General features: G+C 38.4%; 1 protein-coding gene and 1 long non-coding RNA gene across 2 annotated transcripts in view; one reads left to right on the top strand and one right to left on the bottom strand.

Moving 5' to 3' along the window:
• Positions 1-4689: 4689 nt before the first annotated feature.
• PTCD2 (pentatricopeptide repeat domain 2) overlaps positions 4690-21670 on the bottom strand; it is a 40840-nt gene continuing 23859 nt past the window's right edge. The window contains exons 9-10 of the mRNA XM_058284520.2: positions 14425-14538; positions 4690-5541 (exon numbers count right to left, since the gene is read on the bottom strand). Of these exons, the coding sequence (XP_058140503.2) occupies positions 5317-5541; positions 14425-14538 (339 nt within the window). The 3' untranslated portion in view covers positions 4690-5316. The remainder of the gene's footprint in view (positions 5542-14424; positions 14539-21670) is intronic.
• LOC131280910 (uncharacterized) lies at positions 17689-21229 on the top strand. The gene is made up of 2 exons (XR_009188590.2): positions 17689-17781; positions 20713-21229. It is a non-coding gene; the product is annotated as an uncharacterized lncRNA (long non-coding RNA).

Genomic DNA, 21670 nt, shown 5'->3' with positions numbered 1-21670 from the left:
TTAATGCATTAGTCCAGCCAGACCCCTGGGCTTGGTGGGCCAAGTCATTCTACTTCTCAGGGTCTTGATTCTGTCTTAAGTAAACCTGGGATAGAAATAGTGACAAGTTTATGAAAAAGTTGGGAAATAACTAAAGCAGATCATAGTGGACTATACATATTAGCTAAAATCTGCGACTTGATTAATTAATCAAGTCACTCTGTCAAAATATTAAGGCCCTGTTATATGTATAGCTTTATATAGGCATGCTGGGGTGTTATAAGAGAAATGTAAGGTACTTTGTCCTTCAGGAGAGACTAGCTGTGCTTTGGAAGGAGAGGTTCTGTAAAAACTCAAGGCAAAGTGTCAAAATGAATGACACACACAGTAGGTGCTACAAAAGACCCAGAAAATGTTCCCGTATTACATATGCTATAATACCAACCTGGACTGTTCCATCTTAGCACTTATCCCAATTGTAATTATGTGGTCATTGGCCTAGTTATCCATGTAACATCTGTTTCTCTTGTAGAATGCAAGCTCCATGAGTGGAGAGGGACATTTTTTCAATCCCCTTGTTTTGACTCCATGTTAAAGAACTTAAAAATTTCAATCAGAATTACACCAATATCAGTCATTTTTGTTGAGAAGATATTTTTGAGCTGATTCTTTTTAATCCAGTTTAATTCCTTGGTCTGTTTCCTATGCAATAGTAAAAGCATTTCCTTTTTAAAAATATTTCATTTTTACTTTTCTGAACTTATTTCCATTGGGATCAATTTTATGGTGAAAATTTAGTTCAACACTCAGCTTTTTATGCATATCAAATCTTACTAATCATAGCCTTTTCCATTATGATTTTTTAATGGCTACATTGTCTACTGAGTTCAATTTTCCCAAGTCAAATTTGTAATTTGAAATTTTATATAGTAAATTTGAATCTGGTTATTTTAGTCAAGCCCTGTGTAGTTTTAGCCAGTTGTATCCAACCAACCACTGAACTGTGACTGAAAAAATTCATAGGAGTTTGCCAGTTAACAAGGAAGGAAGAAGATGGGGTGTAGAATAGAAGGGCACATGGAGTAGCAAGATGGGTATAGCTGCGCCAGGTTACGAAAGGCCCCCTAAACCTTGTCAGAACCTTAAGCTGTATCCAGGGCAAAGTGAGGAACCTCAGATTTTGAACAGGGAAAAGACAAATTTAGGTATTGGAAACCACATTCTGGCTGCGGTATAGAGGATAGTTGAAAGACAGACAACAAATTATGGTGGCCTTCATTTGGGAAGGAGCAATGGGAAAAGAGAAAAGTTCAAGAAGCTTGCTGGGAAAAACCATCTGTGACCCTTTAAAACATGTCCATACTCATTTATAGGCTCTCTACAAATGGCTCTTCTGACCCTTTAATTTGAGCCCAAAATTATTAATAGCACTACACTTGATAAATACATGTCCCAGAGACTTAGGTCTTTGGTCTGTCCATATGCCAGTTGAGCCCTGAATTTCAGCAGAGTTTAACAGCTACTCTCCAGTTCATTGGACTTGCCCAGGACAACTAACAAGGAGATGATGATGGAGAACAACCATCCTAAGGAACAGAGAGTGTCTGAAACTGCAAGCAAGATAGCTCCATCCATCTGCCCCATGGGATCCAAGCCCCCTCTCAATTAGAAGCAGAGTGGACAACACTATCCCCAAATCCTCAAGATTAGGGAATGAACTAAAATTGACTTTTTATTATTCATTATAGACATTATTATTCTAGCAATAGAAAAACTCCTGTCATTGATATAAAGGCAGTGACCACCAGAGCTTCTGAGGGATGGGAGAGGGAAGAATAGGTGTAATGGGGGCATTTTCAGGACATTGGATTTGTCCTGCATGACACCGCAGTAATGGATATAGGCCATTGTACATTTTGTCATAACTTACAAAATGGTGCAGGACGAAGTGTAAACGATAACATAAACTCTAGTCCATTGTTAGCAGCAGTACTTCAATATGGGTTCAATTGTAACAAATGTGCCACACTAATGAAAGATGTTGTTAATGTGGGAAAGTGTGGGAGGAGGATGGAGTGGGGCATATGGGAATCCCTTATATTTTTTATGTAACGTTTATGTAATCTAAAGGTCCTTTAAAAATAAAAATTAATTGTAAAACAAACAAACAAAAAATGCCCGTAAATTCTACCATACATTCCTAACACTGAACGGTGGGGTGTATGATTCCTCCCCTTGAAAGTGGGCGGGCCTGGGACTACAGTGGAAGTGACACTACGTGATTTTGGAGACCAGGTCATAAAAGGTGGTGACAGCTCTGCCTTGTTCTTTGGAACACTCACTCCTGGTACCTGGCCACCACACTGAGCGCAAGCCCATGCTACACCGGGGTTGTAGATCTTCCAACCCCAGCTACTGTGAAGAAACCTTTGAGATGAATCCAGCCTAACCATCAATTGACTAGAACAGATATGAGGCCCTGAGTTAAGAACTGCCTGGCCAAGTCCAGTCAATTCCTAGAAAAATGAGAAATAATAATAAAATGATTACTGTTTTAAGTCACTAATCTTGGAGTGCATTCTTACATAGCAATAGACAACCAGAACACTATCCCTGGTATCACTTAATTAAGATGTCTCATAACTGTATGGTGCTCACCATCCAGATTTTGGGGTTCTGGAGCAATGGACATTTACAATAAGTGAAAATCTATGAAAGTATAAAATAGAATCAGGGGATGAGATATTCTACTTAAGCAAATGTTCCCATTAACAGAATAAGTAGATTTCAAAGAAGCACTAATTTTCAAAGACATTACCAAATTTTAAAGAATCAAAAGCTCACCATGGTCTATCCTGAGCATTTTTCTTTGATGACATTTTAGCCTTCAAAATCATCTATTATCTTGTGGGGAACATTATGCACACAAGTTACATCTGTCCTAAGTTGTCCCACAGTGAGCCTTGAGGGGATGGGGCGAGAGGTCCAGTTTGTGCAGTTGGCAGAGGACCACTGCTGCTTGGGAAGGTCACTGCTATTTATTGCTCATAAAACTCATATTTTCACTTTACTAATGAATGGTTGTGAGCCAACAACCAGAGCCATGCACATGCAGGGTGTGACAGTCATTTGAATGCTCTTTGTGAATGTTGGAGAAGGTAAATTCAGGGAGAGGAAGCATATCCTATTATCCTAAAACTTTGAAGGTAGAGATATTCAAATTTTTTTTTTTTTTTTAACAAAACACCATGCATACACAGAAGCACCTTCTAGGACGGCAGTTTGTTTCTTTAGATGGAACTGTCTAAAGCTTCACAGAGCACAGGTAATATGAATTGAATCATGTCCCCCCCAAAAAACACATTGAAGTCCTAACCCCTGTACTATGACTGTGAACCCATCTGTAATCAGGATCCTTGAAGATGTTATTAGTTAACATGAGGCCAACATGAATCAAGGTGGGCCTTAGTCCGGTATGACCGGAGTCCTTAGAAGAGAGGAGACAGATGTGGGGTACAGGCATGTGACGGAGGCAGAGACTGTGCCATGGACTGCCAGCAAGCCACCACCAGAACGCTGTAGGTTTCGCAGAAAGCATGATTCTGTCAATACCTTGAATTTGCAAAACTATGAGTCAATAAATTCCTGTTGTTTAAGCCAACTAACTTGGTACTTTGTTATAGCAGCCCTGGCAAACTAAGACTACATGCAAAATAAATTATTTCAATTTTTCTGAGCAAGAATCTATTTGTTTATATAATTCCTCAACTAGGTCCAACATTCCAAATGCTACCAACAGTAGTAACAATAGTTAAAACTTACATAGCACTTAATATGTACCACTGTTCTTCTTGCTTTATCTTTACAATCTTATTTCATCCTCACACCAATCTTATGAGGTAGATACTACTATTATCCTTACTTAACAAATGAATAAACTGAGGCCGAAAGCAATCGGGTGACCGGCCCATGACTACACCCTAAGTAATGGGAGCCCTTAGTATAGTATCTTTGCAGAGATTCTCCTTTTCCCCCTCAAGACAGTGTGGTCTAGTGGAAATGGTACTAAATTAGGAATTGGATTTTATTATTTTATTATCAGTTCTACCTCAAATTAGTTATGCCAGCCTGGACAAGTCATTTCCTCAACCTGAAAGTTGAGGTTAAATTAGGAGATCCAGAAGATTCCTCCTAATCTAAGATTTCTGATTCTAGGAACAGTTCTAGCCTCAGAATTACAAAAAAATTAAAATAGCAGTATTATTTTTTGAAGTAGCCCTCAACTGCATCACTAAGCAGACAGCTTCAAAGGCTCTGAACATCACATTGGGCCTTCAGAAACACAAAGCACAAAATGGAGGTGAAGTCACTGTCTATTTCTCTTCTGCACAACTGTGATAAGATATGGCAAAACTCACCAGATGCTGTGTTTCAAACAATCAAGTAATGGCTCAGTCTAAGTGTGAGAAAACATTTCTTTGTTCTCAAGATGAATTTTTTACAAAAAGTTAAGATATCCAATGAAAGGCAAAAACCATTAACAGATCGAGATGAACTACAGGACCTAATATTTATGACCCATATGAAAACAAGCAATACAGAAAGCACTAAGTGGTTTTTATTGGCACTTATTTTGAAAAGTACGTGGCTTGTCCATGACCAAGATAAATTACGGTTGTGTTGCTGAGAAAAACCACACACAAACTCAAGAAGTTTTCCCAGGATTTTTATTTCTTACACTTTTGAGGAAATCTTACCCAACTGAACCTTGAATGAAATTTTAAATGAACATATACAGGGGTACTATTATTTTGCAGATGGTAAAATGAGGGCTCAAATATCTTGTTTAGGGTCAAAGAGATAAATAATGGCAAAAGTAGCAAGAAAATTCTGTGGTATTGACCCACATGGTAGAATAGGATTTCAGCCCTCCTGAATTCAGCAATGGTTTAATTTGCAAGTAACCCTCCTCATGAAAATTAGTCAGAAATGACCACACTTATAGCTGGAAGTGAAATTCGTCCTGATAGTGGTTACTGGGTTCTGCTCTGGTACTGAAAGCTGGAACAGGAATCAGGGCCACATTCTTTCAAGCATCCTGAGCAGTTCACACAGATAGAGCCTCCTTTCTGAGGAAGCTGTTTTCTGCTGGTTCCACCTAGTCTTCACAGTGGCACAGCATATGTACTTCACAGATCAGCACATCAACACTCAACGAACTTGGGAATTTAGGGAGGAGACCAGGAGTTAGCAGTGTCCACTGAAGTATGATGCCTGATTTCTCAGGAAGCCAGGAACACACTAGAAGCAGGACTCCTTCCACCTCAGACCCACAGGTTACTCGGCCAACAGGGACTGGTTGAGTGGCTGGAAGGTCCGATGGCTGATTGTCTTCTTGTTGAATAGTGCCACGGGGTATTTCCTGTCCCTGGGGGTGTGGCAGAGCAGAGTATCCAAAGTGTGAGTGGTGACCTGACCAGATAAGTGCAGTTTTCCATAGATCTCATCAAATTTAGTCAGAAGGGCAGGGAAATCCTTCACTTTTTCTCTCACAGTGGCCAGCTGGAAAAAAAGCAAGAAGACCTGATCATTCTCTCTTCGCAAGATTCTTTTCTTGTTCTTTCTATTCTTCAGGAAGCAGAGATACATACGTAAAAATGCACAGTATATACTCAAAGTGGTAAAAACCAGGGACTGGGTACACAGAAGTGTGCTTATAAGGGATTCCACAAGCTACACTCAAAATTCATAATTAGTAGTTGAAATCATACCTGTATTTTTTAAACGGGGGGTTCAAGTCATGTATACTATGCAATAAAATCTATAAGGAAAAGGGTGTTAAATACCAATGGGATCAAGTGTGTTCAATTTAATGACTAGAACAGAAGGCAGGGCCAAATTATATATAAGACTTTACAGCAAATTATATAGGACTTTATAGTAAGGTTTTGAGACTCTATCTAAAGTCATTGGAGGGTCTAAAGAGGAACATGATCTGATTTAGGTTTAAAAAGTTGCTAGAGAACGAATTGGTAAGTTCAGAATACAGACACTAATCAGGGGGCTCTTTAGAGCTCAGATGAAAAATGATGGTAGTTTTGATTGGGAAATGCAGAGTAAAGATGGAGAAGTAAATGTATGTGAGGTATATTTAGGAAGTTAAACAAAGGGGTTTATTATTGAAAGAGTGAAGGAAAGGGAGTCAAAGATACCGTCCCAGTTTGGACTTTACTAACTTGGTGATGGACAGTGTCATTTACTGAAATGGGCAAAGATGGAGAGGACCTGATGGAGTTCTCTTTTGAGAGTTTAAAATTTGTTATCAAGATCTGTATTTATCCACAACTTCATTAAGCATTGTTTTCTAATTGGTTACAACATTTTTTCAATTAATAGTTTCAAAACAAATTGTTTATACAAACTGTATAAATCAATGTAATTTTCTTCACTTATATTTTTGTTATTGAGCAAGTTTATCAAAATAAATTGTCTACTAAAGAAAAAAAAAAGAGTTCTCTTTGGACATGATTGAGATGCCTATGCCTGCAAAACATCTAAATGGATACGTCAAGAAGGTGGTTAGATATACAAGTCTAGGGCATGGACAGGGAGATGTCTAAAGCTGAATGGATGGTATTTGATGGTATTTATTTCTACAAAAATAAGTGAGCTCAGGCAGAACGAGCAAGATGGCGGTGGAGTAAGGATCCTAGAGTCAGCTCCTGCTACAGGGCAGTTAGTAAACACCCAGAGCTCTCTGGAGCTAGCTGAAGCACCTGTTTGGGGGCTCCAGGAAACCAGAAGAGCATCCTGCAACGACCTTGAAGGAGTAGAAGACTGCCCATCTGCAGAGAAGACTCATAAATAGAGTGCTCCACACCGCGGAGGCCAGTGCTCATCATCCACTGGAGGCACAAGCCGCCTCAGGCACTATTCTGCGGCTGGAAATGAAAGCTCCACTTCCCCAAAATGGGGGAGGAAGAGACGGTTGGGCACAAATTTCAGCTACTGACGAGGAAATGCAGTGGGCTAGACTATAACCCTGAGAACAGCTAAAATTTGAGCCGGTCCAAGCCAGAAAGAGGCCAGGAGCCGCCATCTTAACTCCACGCCTGGCACATGGGGAAGCGGGGTGGACTGAAAATCCTAGTGCTGGTAGGGACTGACTTCTTTCCGTCCAGGTCAGATTGCAGCTCTAGCCTAGGCCCCAGTGCCACCTCCAGCATGGAGGAAACTGTGGGACCCTGCACCATCCTCTCTGGGAAATTACCAGCCAAGGTGTGGAGGCCGTTGACTATCCTACTCTGGAGGCATAAGCTACCCCAAGGACTATTCTGTGGCTGGAGTTGGAGGCTCCATTTCCCAGAAACAGGGGAGGAGGAGATGGCTGGCTGCCAATTTCAGCTGCTGATTGGTAGACTCAGCTGGTAACAGCTGGGGTGTGAACGAGCCCAAGTCAGAAAGAGGCCAGTAGCCGCCATTCTGACTCTGCCCCCAGCCTGAGGGGAAGCTGGGCTGACTGAAACTCTCAGTGTCAGCAGGAACCAGTTTCTTTCACACAGATCAGCCTGCAGCCTCAGATTAGGCTTCAGCCCCACCTCTGGCAGGGAGGAGGCTGAGGAGCCCTGTAACTGCCTATATGGGTAATTGCAGGTAACTTTGGCTGGCATAGACTGAAAATCAGAAGTCTACCAGGGCAACTGCGGTCATCTTGGAGCCACACTTCATAGATTGCTGCCCACACCTGCAGCTCCATCCCTGCACGAGGCAGGAGAGAAAGGGATGTAAAGCTTCATCAGTCTCTCTGAGCGACTATAGTCTAGGCGTGCACTTGGATTATTCCACATAGCTGTGACTCTGTCCCTACCCCTGGCAAAGGAAAGAGTTGAAAGAAGCTTCATTGGTCCCTGGTGCAATGAGTGCAGCTTGAGCCTCCACAGCTTACAGCACCAACTACATATTTGGCTCCTACTGCACAACCAGCAAGGGAGAAAGGATAGGAAGCCCTAAACTAAAGAGAAAAACTGCACCCTGAATAAATACTCTAGTAAGCCAGATGAGAAGACACCAACAAAAAATTACAATCCACACCAAAAAACAGGAAGCTATGGCCCAGTTAAAGGAACAAGATAAGCCTCGAGATGACATAAAGGAGTTGAGACAACTAATCATAGATGTTCAAACAAATCTCCTTAATAAATTCAATGAGATGGCTAAAGAGATTAAGGATATTAAGAAGACATTGGGTGAGCACAAAGAAGAATTTGAAAGCATACATAGAAAAATAGCAGATCTTACAGGAATGAAAGGTATACAATAAATGAAATTAAAAAGATATTGGAATCATATAATAGCAGATTTGAGGAGGCAGAAGAAAGGATTGGTGAGCTTGAAGAAATGGCCTCTGAAAGTGAACATAGAAAAGAATGGAAAAATTTGAACAAGGTCTCAGTGAACTAAATGACAGCAAAAGGCATGCAAACATATGTGTCATGGGTATCTCAGGAGAAGAAGAGAAGGGAAAAGGGGCAGAAGGAATATTTAAAGAAATAATGGTAGAAAATTTCCCAACCCTATTGAAGGACATAGATATCCGTGTCCAAGAAGCACAACATACTCCCATCCCAAAAAATCCAAATAGACCAACTCCAAGACACATACTCATCAGTATGTCAAAGGCCAAAGACAAAGAGAGATTTCTGAGAGCAGCAAGAGAAAAGCAATGCATAACATATAAGGGATATCCAATAAGATTAAGTATTGATTTCTTACCAGAAACCATGGAGGCAAGAATGATATATTTAAGATATTACAAGAGAAAAACTTCCAGCCAAGAATCTTATATCCAGCAAGACTGTCTTTCAAAAATGTGGGTGAAATTAGAATATTCACAGATAAACAGAATCTGAGAGAATTTTGAAGCAAGAGACCAGATTTTCAGGAAATACTAAAGGGTGTGTCAGAGGCTGAAAAGAAAAGACAGGAGAGAGAGAGGGCTGGGAGAAAGTCTAGAAATGAAGATTATATCAATAAAAATAACTAAAAGTATCAAAAGGGGAAACGGACTTGGCCCAGTGGTTAGGGCGTCCATCTACCACATGAGAGGTCTGCAGTTCAAACCCCGGGCCTCCTTGACCCGTGTGGAGCTGGCCCATTCACACTGCTGATGCGCGCAAGGAGTGCCCTGCCACGCAGGGGTGACCCCGCGTAGGGGAGCCCCACGCGCAAGGAATGCACCCCATAAGGAGAGCCGCCTAGCGGGAAAGAAAGTGCAGCCTGCCCAGAAATGGCGCTGCCCACACTTCCCGTGCCGCTGACGACAACAGAAGCGGACAAAGAAACAAGACGCAGCAAATAGACAGAGAACAGACAACCAGGAGAGGGGGGAGAATTAAATAAATAAAATAAAAATCTTTAAAAAATAAAAAAAATAAAAGTATCAAAAGAGTGGTGAAAATAAAATATGACATATAAAACTCAAATAGTAATAAACTTAACCAATGATGTAAAGCACTTGTATTCAGAAAACTGCAACTCAATCTTAAAACAAATCAGAAAAGCCCTAAAGAACTGGAAGAACAGACCATGCTCATGGACTGGAAGACTAAATATCATCCAGATGTCAATTCTACTCAAATTGATATACAGATTTAATGCAATCCCGATAAAAATTCCACCAGCATTAAAGAAAAAATTGAAATCATGATCATTAAATTTATTTGGAAGGGTAAGGAGTCCTGAATAGCCAGAAACATCATAAAAAGGAAAAGTGAACCCTCATCTCCAGACTTTAAATCATAATACCTACCTATAGTGGTAAAAACAACATGGTACTGGCCTAAAGACAGACACAATAGACAAATGGAACCAAATTTATGATTCAGAAACAGACCCTCATAGGTATGGTCAAGTGATTTTTGACTAGCCTGTCAAACTCACACAGCTTGGGCAGAATAATCCATTCAACAAAAGGTGCTGAAAGAATTGGACATTCATAGCTGAAAGAAGGAAAGAGGACCCCTATCTCACACCTTATCCAAAAATTAACTCAAAATGGATCAAAAAACTAAAACTAAAAGCCAGAACCATAAAACTTCTAGAAGAAATTGTAGGAATATATCTTCCAGACCTGGTGTTAGAGGTGGATTCTTAAAGGAGATAAGAGAAGAACTGAGTGGACTACTGATGTTTAATGTATGTAGAAGTTTTAATTAGCTTTACTGTAAAGGTATGGAAATGTATAGAGTGGATGGTAACACACAGTGAGTAACAGCTAGTTTATAAATGGGGATTTGACTGAAAATCATAATCTAGTTATGTAAATGCCAATTGGCAGACTACTAGAGAATAATCTAGGAAGTGGATAGCACAGTAAACCAAGAGGTGGATGAGAATTGTGGTTGATGGTACAGATGCAAGAGTGTCCTTTGTTAGATAGAACAAATGTATATCACTACTGCAGGGTGTGGGAATGTGGGGAAACATGGGGAAAAAAAGCTGGAGTGACCTATGTACTGTGGTTAGTAGTAATAATATGATATTCTTGCATCTATGCGAAAGATGTACTGTGTTGATACTGAGGCAATATGGAAAATGTGAGAGAAATGTACGCTATGGACATGGTAATAATCAGATGATATTATTTTATCTGTAGGGGGTGTTCTTTGGGAATTCTGCACATGTGAATGATTGTTTTATAAGTTTACAACTCTGTCATAAAAAATATATTTAAAAAGTAATAATAGGATGCTTTGGGGGAAAAACACACCAAATGTAAGATAAGGACTATGATTAGTAGTAAGATTTTGACAATATTCTTTCATAGTTTGTAACAAACGTCTCATGACCAATGCAAGGTTTTGGTGGAAGGTTGATGTATGGAACCCCTGAATGATGTTATGCATGCTTGCTTTGTAAGTTTACAACTTTTACTGTACACTTAATTGTTTATGTATGTTCATATATGATATAAAGATAAGAATAGGATTGGTTAGAGGAAAAGTACTTTGTTTAATAGTAATATTTTGACAATGCTCTTTAATTATTTGTTAAAAAGGTTTGAAAGCAATGCAAGTTATTAGCAGTAGGGTGAGATGTTATATAAGTTTGTAATAAATGTTTGTTTTATAAGTTCACAACTATTATATACTTATTGTTTATGTATATTTATCTATGAGTGATATATTTCAATAAATTTTTTAAAAAGTGAGCTCCAAATTAGAAGGTAAAGCTACTTTCTGAACAAAATCAACATTTTACTTAGTTCAATCCTTTTTAAGGACCTTTTTGATAAAATTTAATTGAGATCAAGCTTCCCAAACAAACCCTTTGGTCATCTTCTAAATATATCACAAACCTCCTTGCTACCTGCACATCTTCCTTTCAAACAAGGGCTCCTCACTGAACCTTTGGACAAGACACTTAAGCACTTCTCAATCCTCTTAAAAAGAATACCTTGTTTAGTCCTCATGTTCAAAGTGAAATGACTTAATGTGCAGCATACAGTGTCTAAAAGAAGCAACTGTACATATTACATCAGTTCTCATCTATCACTACAGAATCAAGTGATTAGAACCATTTATAATTTAAGCAGAAAAGAGCTTGAACCTCATTTGTTTGTAGTTTTTTAAAAAAAGAAATCAATGAAGAAATAGCTAAAGTTGGAGGAGTTTTGGTAAAAGTATTACAGAAATTTCTTTTCAATACTCCTCTGGTGTTATAACAGCACCTAAGATATATAGTATTATCTTCACACACAAACATTTTTGGTAACTGTTGGTATAAACACTATACAGAGCATTTGTAAAATGCAGTTTTACAACAGAAGACTTTGCATGCAATCTCACATACATATATTTAGAACTAGCTCAAAAGCTACTGGAGTTATATCAATCAATTAAGTTCTCATCAAACAATTCCTTGAGTGGTCTCACAATAACCAGGGGAAACACACTGAACTAAAGAGTGGGTTTTCTTAGTAAAATTAGTCTTATAGGCTCTGGTGAAAAAAATTCAGATTAAAATCTGTCCAATTTCCCCATTTTCCTAAACTTACTTCGAAAGGATCTGGTGCATGACAACCTACAAAAAGCTAAGATGTCAAATAGGAAGAGACACTTTAAATTTAATCATACCCAGAGTTAGTCAGTTTCCTGACAAGCTCCTTTAACCAGTAGGAAGAAGCTTTTCAGTGGAAGTGAGAAGACGGGACTGGGCTGGGAAGGCAACAGTGTGGCAGAGGAAGACAAAGCAGCTCCCCCCCTTCCACTGCCAACCTTGCCATCGGCCGGTACCATAAAGGCAAAAGAAGGGAGAAAAGAAAGGAAACTCAAATGGTAGGTCACTTCGTTAAGTCAAAATAACAATACTAGTACTATTACTAACAATATCACTGTTGGTAATTTAAGATTTCTTTACAGATCCATTTTTCCTTAGGCTATATTCTGTTAGAGATGTACAAATTATTATGTTTCAGAGGACCTGCAACAATTCCTCTTTGTATGGTTAAACCATCAATGTAACGAATGGGCTCATTTGTTTCATTTTACTTTAAATTTTCAAAATTTTATTTTTTCTCTTCATATTTGTTTTGATTTTGCAAAACATTTACATACTGAAGAACAAATCTACAACCAGATACACCGAGAAAAGTATACTTCCCTTCCTCAACCTAACCGGCTCATAAGGAATCCTTTTTATTAAGCGCCATTCATATTTCTGTTTTGGTGAACTTCATCTACATCTCTTGCCCATTGTTCATTAGGGTTGTTGATCCTTTTCTTAACCATTTTTTTTTTCAAGGTACCAGGACTAGGGATTGAACCCTGGGCCTCAACCTCTGAGCCACACTGGCTTCCTTGAGTTGGTTTTTTCGTTTGTTTGCTTGTAGTTTGTTAATCTTGTTTTGAGGATTGAATCCAGGACCTTACGTGTAGAAAGCAGGTGCTCAACCACTTGAGCCATATCCGCTCCCTCTTCACCATTTTTAAAAAGAGCTTTTTATATAGGAGGGTTAGTTAGTCCTTTGTCTACTGATAAAAGTTGAAAATATTTACTCCCAATTTGTTATTATCTTTCTTCTATGCTTATGGTGATGTTTTTGCCAGGCAAAAAACCCACAAAATTATTTTTAGTTTTTACAAATTTATCAATCTTCTTTAACTGATTCAGATTGTGACTTGTAGATAGACATTTCTCCACTCCTAGAACCTAAAGGAATTCTCTAATGTTTTTCTACTTGTGTGGTTTCATTTTTTTTTAAATCTAAATATCTCATCCACTTGAATCTATCCCAGTTTATGGTACAAAAATAAATTTTTTTCTCTTTTTCCATTTGGCTATCTACTTATTCTAGCACCACTAATTTTAAAAATCTATATGTTCCCATTGATTTGAAATGCCAGCCTTACCTTACGCTAAATTTCCATAAGCATTTGGGTCTATTATTATTAGGCTTTCAATTCTGTTCCATTAGCTAGTACAGCAATGCGCTGAAACTGTAGTTTTAATTATTGAAGCTTTACTACAGTTTAATATCTGGTAGCTCTAGCATCACTTATTGTTCCTTTTGCAGTATTTTTCCTAGCTATTCTTGCTTGTTTTGTTCCAACTAAACTTTAACTACAGAATAAAAACCTAATGGTACTTTTATTGGGTTCATATTATATTAACATATTAACCTGGGAAGAACTGAGAATTCATGCAATTGTGTCTTTCTACCCAAAGACATGGTATATCTTCTCATTTGTCGAAGTAGGGGAATTATTTTTTTATGATGGGAGGTAGTATTGCCTATTGTTTGGTGATGGGAATGATCCACAAGGAAGGGGATATTGATGATGCTTAAAAGAGTGAGACAAAGTCTGGATTGATGCTCTCAAGTGAGATCTAGTGTAACAGGAGAGCTGACTTCAGAGGTGTGTGTACAGTTCACCATGGTTTCAGGAGGGAAGCCTGAATCTATGTGAGAAGAGCAAAGGAGGCTGTTGATGTGGCAGCAGCTCTCTGCTGATTATTTCTATTTTATTGGCGAAACAGAAAGAAAAGTCATCAGCTGAGAGTGAGGAGTAGAAAGAAGGTATAGGAGGCTCCAGGAGAAAGGGAAAAGGTATAAAACTGCCCTCCATTAAAGAGAGTTTGGACTCATAAAAACAGTGTGGGGAAAAAAATATTGCAAAATAAAAAGTTTCCTTTTAGAGAGGATATTTCTGCAAATCCTGTAAATTATAGAGGATATTTCCTTTATAGAGGATATTTAGTGTTGGAAGAAAAAATCTTGGCACCAACATGCAAATGTCTTCTAACGAGAATAACTGAGAAGTTTCTGTATTTGAGATTCTCTTTAGAGATGAGGGCTACAGAAAAAAGAAATTAAATGTTTTAGAAGGGCATTTTAAAGAATGCCCTTTCACTTTTACATGATTTCTGTGGCAACTGCATACTTACCACTTCTTCTGAGAATTCATGTCTTTTCACAAAGTTTGATACATTTCTTTCTGCAGCATCCTTTAGTATATTCACTACAGTTTCCAACATATTTGAGTGGATATGGATAATTATCTGAATAAAAAGAAGAAACAAACAAAAACATGACCAAGCCAGTATTTCCAATGTTGAGAAACATCCTATTAGTTAAGCCTGCATTTATCGGCACCTATTCTGCCTTGATGCTATTTTCTAAATATATGCTGCCACGAGTTCAATGTATACTTCAAATGTATGCCCACTGCCAAACTTGCTTTCCAATACTTAATCAAAATACCCAAATTTCAAAATATGCTTAAGAACCAAATAACAGGAAGCAGGCAAAATGGAAAAAGCACGGATTTTAGAGTCTGACATACCTGAGCTGGAAATCTGACACTGACAATTCTAGTTATGTGATGCTGCGCCAGGTACTTAATCTCTCTGATTTTCAATTTCCTCATTTGTAAAATGGGAAAATACCTAACGACCTCACATTTTGTGTTATTGTGAATGTTAAAAGTAAAATCTCAGCACACAGGAGGTGCTCAAAGCACGTTAGTTTCTTCATCATCATCCCGTCTAGATCCAGAGGATATGGGGATCAAACAATCTGGTAAGATTGGTTATGGGGCAAATAACACCTTGATTTTTTTGTTTGTTTATTTAGGAAACTGCAGGGAAATTCATGGGTCACTGAAAGCACAATGGAAGCTGTCTGAAGTCTTAATAGAGCACTCCTACTAACCCTGTAGTTATTCAGAAACTTTCAAAAACTGAGTGCTGTACTTTGCTTTGAAGAATGATATACTACCTACCATCTACCAGTTAAACACAAGGGGAAAAAAAAGATATTTTACTCTGATTACCAATGTTCACTATTAAAATATGAAAAAATAAAAAATGTTTATAGAATATTAGAATAACTACAAAAGATGAGAATAACTCAAAATTCACCAATCAACCATTGTTAATTTGGTGGCATTATCTTCCAAATATATTATTTTTGCCAAAATTAGATCTTGTTTTGTTAATCATTATATCATTATACATTAATCATTTTGTGAACATTTGCTCATAGAAACAAGAAATTTTAGGGAAAAAATCCTCATTTTTCATGAATGCATAACAATTCATTATGGAAATATACCATTCTTTATTAATATCTTAGACTTGATTCTCAGAAATGAAATACTAAGTCAAAGAGTATAAACATTTTTAAGGTTCTTGATCCTTAGGAAAAGTGGTTTTTCTGGAAGAGCTATTCCTTTTTTATATGTTCTCTTGCCAGAGAGCATCTTGTAACATGATGCTTGTTGAGTAGCTGATCAAAATGAGGGGTTATCTTTGGTCTTAAGGAACATAATGAAATGATCCAAGGTAGAATGAACCCAAAGGACCTGACCTAGCCCTAGTATTCCAAAGCACAGGCAAAATCATGAGCACAGACTTTGTTGGGAGACAACTCTCTATGGGTCTCTTAGATTGCTACATGCCTTGAGAGAAGCACTGACTGTCTTTCTGCCAGATTATTTTCAAGGATGTTTGTATAATCAACAGCCTTGGAAGAAAGACATAAGTGTCTCATTTAGAGCAAAGGGCAGACATTCACTGCCCATTAAAAAATATTTGGGTTCCCTAAACTCAGGGTTCCTTTCTTAAAATGCAGTCTATTATGTGTACAAGTATCATTGAGTCCTCCTCACATCACCCTGTGGGAACTGGGGCTTAGGGAACTGAAACAAAAATGTTAGTATTTTGCCTACTGCTATCACTGTAATAAACTGTCCTTCATTTCTGACCCAGGAAGCTTACATACTCTACCTGTCAGCATCCCTGAAACTGTGACTAACATGTTAATTTGCAAGTAAGGTAAAATCTAAGACCCTTCACAGTTCTTAACACCTGTGTCAATAAAAACAGTTCCAATTTGGTTGGGCAGTCGTCTATCCTTTTGAGGGCAAGGACAAGTCTACCTGTTGACTGCTACATCTCCAAAGCTGGGAAACTAGGAGGCATTCAGTAATAATGAATAAGAAGGGGCATGTGGGTCCCTTAGCAAATTAAAAGAATAAACGTTCTGTGGTCCCATGCTAGAAACTATTGATATGTTTCCTGGAAATTCTTGACTTTTCTTTATAAGTTTTCCCAATTTCTCCTCCTGCCTCCAACAGCCATCTCTGATTTCAGTAGGAATTTCAAGAGTGAGGTTCAATACCTTGAAATACACTGATGAGGTGCAATATAGATGAAAGCTAGCGCCTGTCTCAAACTGAAGTGCCAAGGTGCAGTTAAGGAAAGTTAAAGGAAGGTATAGCACACATTGCTTTAATTTTAAACAAAAGGCTAGGACAATTAAATTATCAAGGAACAGGAGAAAGTTTGGTTAAGAAAAACTACTGAAAGAACGCATATTTCCTGCCACTCTGATCTTCTGAGTCCTCAGGAAATGATGACAAGTCACTTGGAATTTTGACCAAAAAAGGAAATAGAACTCCTGAACATGTAGAATTTGTCTTTTTTTTTTTTTAATTTTTTATAAAGTTTATTTGAAGTAAAATATCATAGTGTGGTAGAGACTACTAATTCCCTAACCAATAGCCACTTTCTCCTTTTTTGATAACAGAACTACCTACTTTAATTGATGCTCCAGGTACAGAACAAAATGACTATATATCCCAGGTTTCCTTGCAACTAGGAGTGGACATGATACACTAAGTTCTAGCCAATAAGATGTAAGCACAAGTTTTGTGGCCAGACTTTGGGAAAGCATCCTTAAAAGGAACCAACTTTGTTATCGTCCCCCATTTTTCCTACTTGCTAGAAAGTAGGAACAGAGATGTGATGAATGGAAGTCACATTCTTAGGATAGAGAAGTGGAATTACAGAAGGTGGGATCCTCCATGATATGGAATGCCACACCAGACCTGGACTGACCATATCTGGTTTTCTACATGGAAGAAAAATAGAGCCTTTAATTTGTACAGGCTTTTTTCAAATTTTTTAAGTCTATATAAACTAAATGTAGAGAAGTGGATGTGGCCTCCCACCTACCACATGGGAGGACCCAAGTTTGGTTCCCATTGCCTCCTGGAGAAGAAGAGCAATGCAGCAACCTGGTACAATAGGCAGGCACGGCAAGCTGATGCAACATGATGATGCAACAAGGAGACACAAGGAGGAGGGACAATGAGAGACACAACAAAGCAGGGAGCTGAGGTAGCTCAAGTGATTGAGTGCCTCTCCCACATGGGAGGTCCTGGGTTTGGTTCCTGGTGCCTCCTAAAGAGAAGATGAGCAGGCAGAGAGCACACAGCAAATGGACACAGAGAGCAAACAGTGAGCACAAACAATGGGGGGTGATGGTAGTAAATAAATAAAAATAAATATTTAAACTAAATGTAATTCTTAACTTAATACACATTAAGTTAATACACATGGGTGAGGCACTGCCAAGAAGGGATTTATGACAAATGAGTCCTTGTCTTCTTTCCTACCTGTGCAGTCTAGCAAACTTCCCAGCAAGAGGTAGAACAGGGGTTTATAACCAAGGGTCCATGGCCCCTTTTAGGGGTTCCGTGAGCTTGAATTGAAAATTCTAATACACAGTAGAATGTGGACTTAGTAAGGGGTCCATGGTTTTCTCCTGACTGGCAAAGGGGTCCGTGGAACAAAAATGTTAAGAACCCCTGTGCTAGAAGTTTAGGACAACCTTAGTAAGCAGAGGAAAAAAGCACTAAAACAGTCACCTGTGTAACCAAAAGATGATAAGGGCAGCAAAAATAACTACCAATTAATTCCCCTGAAATGAGCAGGGCAAATGCAATTCCAAATTTTGGTCTTTGCTACTTCTAGACATATTGAAAGTGGAAATTAATCCTTTGACATTGAGCAGCACTGCTAGAGAGGCTATCGTTCTTTCAAGACTGATTTGTTTAAATTTAGACTGCAAGGACAGGGTCAACATACATGTGTCTCAATGCGATCATCTGCTAACTCAATGCAATGTAGCAACTATTTGCTGGGGAAATAGGAAACTAGATCCTATGGGTCTACATTTGCAGCAGGAATAATTTCAGAGAAAAGAAAATTAAATAGACTAGGTAAATTAGGTAAGCTCAAATTCTAATTGGAAGCAGCAAAAGATTTTAGTATAAGGCATTAATTTTTAAAGTAGATCAGAGAAAAGCTTCATATAGCTTTGCTAATACTGACTAAACAGACTGTCTACTTAGCCTATTTGTCAGGTTTCCATTTCTTCAAAACAAATTACCTTTAAGAAGACCAAGTAGATGACTCAGTCTTGGAGAAGCTAGGATATATTAAATCTTTTTTTTTTTCAATTCTTAATGAGAGACCCAGAATCTGAATGATTATTAAACTTGAGAATGACAATTACTGCTTTTCATTTTCCCTGAGGAAGATGAAATAGGCTTTTAATGAAACATGAGAAACTTAGGTTAGACATTTGGAAGAATTTCCTGACAGAGAATTTTTAAACAATAAAACTATTTTTAAGTTTCCTGACAGTAGGTATTTCTATGACCCAAACTTGGAGACTGATATTCAAGATCAGGTTCCTTATATCTACACGGTCCTTGCTCAAAATGTAGCCTAGCCCTTCTATTACATTTAGCACCTGACTTTCCTTTCTAACTCTCAGAGAAAAGCTATTCCTCCAGCTCTGACACGTTAGCTCCCTGTTTTCATTACACTCTCCATTTCTCTTTCTACTCTGAATGTACAGCTTCACTCTCAGCGATCTCATGTTTTATTTCTACCAAAGTGTTTTCTCATGTGAAGAACACTATTAATAGATTCTCATAACTATGAAAGATAGAAAAGGATTAAACAGTTGAGGAATTTAAATGCAAGAACGTAGGATACATGCATTTACGGCAGATCACCATTTATGATAGCCAGTTCTGTTTTTCCATTATGCAGGAAGAGCAACTAGCATCTAGAGTGGTAGAAAACCCCAGGCTTTAGAGTTAAATGGATTAATTTGTGATAAAAACTTTACTCTACTTAATTAGCTGTGAAAACTTAGCTTATTTTTTGAAGTACTGGGGCAGGGTACTAAACCCAGGACCTTGTATGTGGGAAGCCAGCTCTCAACTACTGAGCCACATTGGCTCCCCTGAATTGGTTTTCTTGTTTATTTGCTCATTTTGGTTTTTTTGTTTTTAGGAGGCACTAGGAACCGAACCTGGGACCTCCCATGTGGAAGGCAGGCACTTAAATTCTTGAGCCACATCTGTTCCCACTTACCTTTGAATCTTAGTTTTCTACATCTATAACATGGAGAAATATTGTTCTGACAGGGTTGTATAAAATGAATTAATGGCGGTAAAATACCTAGCTAATTTATTCAGCTAAATGAATTAATATCCTGGCCTATCTCTCTCTCTTCCATTTCTCACCACCAATCCTTATTGATCTCCCAACCTTACCTCAATACTAGGAAAAGCTACTAATTATCCATACAAAACAGCTCTCACCACACTCTCCCGTATTTCTTTACGACCCAATGCTAGCAACCATTTGGAAAGATTTAGCTCTAGTGGAAGAATCTCTACCAAACCTAACAATTTTAATTTTGCCCAGTCATGAAACTAGTGCATCTACAGGCCACCCTCTCCCTTGGAAGCAGATATATAGTTGGATACTGAGAGGTGTCTATAACCAGAAGGAAGCAAAGAAGTCAAAGGACAAGGCATCTGCTGTAAGACCAGGACTACCCTTTTGTTTAGCTTACTGCTATTGATAGCTCCAACGACCCGAACCTCTGGACTCTGCTCCTTTGCCAGCCCTGGCCTAGCAGACCTGCTTTAGCCTATGAGCCTTACAGGCTGGCCCATTTGCTCTGACCTGTAGTTTCTGCTTAATCCTAGAAGCCTGCCAGATCTTGGCTCCCACTCCACCCCCACCCTACCCCCTCTAGCCTTAGAACAGTGGCTATCTGCGCAGACTATAAACCCTCTTAGATATCTATACACTGGTGCTATTTTTTTCCCATCTCTTTTTCTGATGCTTCCTGTCTCATCATTAATGCCTTATAAACTCATTCCTGGGTCATCTTTCTTTCCTTTCTTTGTGGTATTCAAAAGATCATATGAGGTCATTTTGATAATCACACACACACATGCCAGGCTCATGTCCTTTGCAAGCTGCAAATTCTCTTTTTGAATATTTTTCTAGTGCGTGTATAAAAAAGTATAGAATCTTCCTTTCCAAACTGATCTTTTTTTTTTAAATCACTCTCCCCAGGCTCATCTCTTCCTCATGTGAAAGCTTTTTGAAAAGGAAATGTAAGGACAAATATAAAGTATGATAGTTAGTTCATGTGTCAGCTTGGCCAGGTGATGGTGTCCAATTGTTTGGTTAACAAGCACTGCTGGCCTGTTACTGTGAGGACATTTTGTCGATGGTGTCCAATTGTTTGGTTAAGCAAGCACTGGCTTGACAGTTACTGTGAGGACATTTTGTGGATTTAAATCATCAGTTAAGTTGATTGCATCTATGGCTGATTACATCTACAATCAACTGAGAAGACTGCCTTCGGCAATGAGAGCTATCTCATCCAATCAGCTGAAGACCTTAAAAGGAGAAGTGATGATTTCAGCAGTCAGAAGAGAGAATTCCCGTCTCTATTTCAGTTTTTGGGGAATTCATCAAAAACCTTCATCAGAGTTCCCAGTTGGCAACCTGCCCTATGGAATTTGGACTTGTGCATCCCCACAATTGTGTGAGACAATTCCTATAAAACTCTCATACTATTAACAGATATCGCCTGTTGGTTTGTTTCCCTAGGGAACCCTGACAAATAAATAAGGTATTCTTATCTCAGACTTCTCCCCCGACTTTGCTCTCCATCATTTACCAGAAAGACCTTGTCTTGAAAATCTCTAGGTATACATCTTTCTGCCTCATTGCCTCCTAGGCACTGGTTTGGGGGTGACATTTGAAGATAACACTATGGGCAAACTGAAAATCACCATTATCTTTATATTATTATTTCTTTTCAGAAGTTTGGAGTTATGCCTAATTTCTATTCATTTGGATTGTAGGGTTTGTTACAAATTAATATCCCTTTTTATTTAACAGACCTCATTTCATATAAATACTGTTAGCACTAGCAAACATCCCTTTTTATTTAACAGACCTCATTTCATACAAATACTATTAGCACTAGCAAACATTCCTTGAACACTAACCATATGCTAGG

This window comes from Dasypus novemcinctus, chromosome 2 (genome assembly GCF_030445035.2).
Source record: "Dasypus novemcinctus isolate mDasNov1 chromosome 2, mDasNov1.1.hap2, whole genome shotgun sequence".
In the NCBI taxonomy this organism is placed as follows: domain Eukaryota; kingdom Metazoa; phylum Chordata; class Mammalia; order Cingulata; family Dasypodidae; genus Dasypus; species Dasypus novemcinctus.
The sequence above is the reverse complement of the archived record's forward strand: the minus strand, read 5'-3'. Positions and strand labels throughout refer to the sequence as shown.